The sequence below is a fragment of the Camelina sativa genome, chromosome 17 (genome assembly GCF_000633955.1).
Source record: "Camelina sativa cultivar DH55 chromosome 17, Cs, whole genome shotgun sequence".
Classification (NCBI taxonomy): domain Eukaryota; kingdom Viridiplantae; phylum Streptophyta; class Magnoliopsida; order Brassicales; family Brassicaceae; genus Camelina; species Camelina sativa.
The window spans coordinates 16,654,480-16,656,047 of NC_025701.1; the positions used below are offsets into that span (position 1 = coordinate 16,654,480).

At 44.6% G+C, this 1,568-nt stretch overlaps 1 protein-coding gene across 1 annotated transcript; it reads left to right on the plus strand.

Annotated features, from left to right (window-relative positions):
* LOC104759552 lies at positions 308–961 on the plus strand. The gene has a single exon (XM_010482459.1). The coding sequence runs from the start codon at positions 308–310 to the stop codon at positions 959–961; it is 654 nt and encodes a 217-aa protein (XP_010480761.1).

The following is a 1,568-nucleotide window of genomic DNA, read 5'->3' on the forward strand; positions in this document are numbered from 1 at the left end:
GGGAAGTATATTGATGAGATTTTGAAGTTGCATGGTGTGCCAGCCAACACTGTCTCTGATCGCGATCCAAAGTTCGCATCGTTGTTTTGGAAAGATTTGTAGAGAGTGTTGGGAACATATGTTCATATGAGCACCTCATTTCACCCAGAGACTGATGGGCAGACGGAAAAGACGATCCGAACCATTGAGGACATGATCGATTATGTGCTTTGGAATGGTCGTCAGATTGGGAAAAGAATTTGCCGTTGGTTGAATTCGCGTATAACAATAGTTATCACTCGAGTACCGGCTGTCCCCATTAAAAGAAATGTATGGAAGGCCGTGTCGAACACCTTTGTGTTGGACGGAAGTAGGGGAGAGAACAAGTTTCAATCATAAGTTGATCGATGAGACGACGGAAAAGATTAAGTTCATACAGGAGAGTATGAAAAAGGCGCAGGACCGCCAGAAGAAGTACGCGGACCGTAAAAGGCGGGAAGTGGAATTTGAAGTCGGGGATATGGTATACTTGAAGGTGGCACCACAAAAAGGAAAGGATCGCTTTGGTAAAGTGGGAAAGCTTGCGGTAAGGTTTATCGGACCATACCGGATCGAGAAGAGAGTTGGAGAAGTGGCCTATCGGCTATCTATGCCCGAAGTTATGCGAATGCATAAAGTCTTCCATATTTCACAACTACGGAAGCATGTACCAGATCCTAACATGATTGTGCCCGAACCTATTGAGGAATTGGAGCCGAACCTCACATATCCCGAAGGACCGTTTGGGATAGGGCAGAGGAGGACTCGGAAGTTGAAAAATAGGAGTATTCCTCAAATCCAAGTATTTTGGGGAAAGCAGAACCGTAAAGTTATCACATGGGAAGATGAGGATAGGATTCGAGCCAAGTATCCTCAATTGTTAGCCGAGGAAGATGAGGCAGGACCATCGGAACCCTATGGAATTCGGGACGAATTCTATTAAGGGGGGAAGAATGTAATGACCCTCACCCCGGGGTAAATTACAAAATGAAAACTCAAGGTCAAAAGACCAATAAAGGGAGCCAATGAGGAGAACAGAAAGATCATTGAAAGAAAGTCCGAGAAATTTTGGACGGAGTGAAAATTGGTCAAGTTGGCCGAGATGTGTGGTCCGTATCGTCCGGGACGTACTAAAGCGTACCGTCCGAGACGTATTATCCGAGAGGTGCCGAGACGAGTCGATAGTCGTCGAGAGCTGATCGACGGTCGACCGAGAGCTGATCGACGGTCGACCGAGAGCACAAAACCGATTCACCCAAAAATCTTCTAAGTCAAGAAGAATTAGTGGGATGATTATTTTAATCATGAAAAGTTAGTGGGAATTTAGTGGAGGATTATTATATTCAAGAAGAAGTTAGTGAGATTAGTGGAAGAATTAAATAATCTCAAGAGGTTAGTGGAAGCTTAGTGGGGATTAAACAATTTGATCAAGCCTTAGTGGAGATCAAGGTGTTAATTCGATTTCTTCACAAGTGTCAAGCCATGCACAAATACACACTAAGGGAGCAAGAGAGAGCTCCATGCATTGGTTGATATTGCCGCCCAACTTC

What these genes read in the sequence shown, in the direction of transcription:
- LOC104759552 (XM_010482459.1), top strand. Translation starts at nt 308, where the DNA reads ATGTATGGAAGGCCGTGTCGAACACCTTTGTGTTGGACGGAAGTAGGG.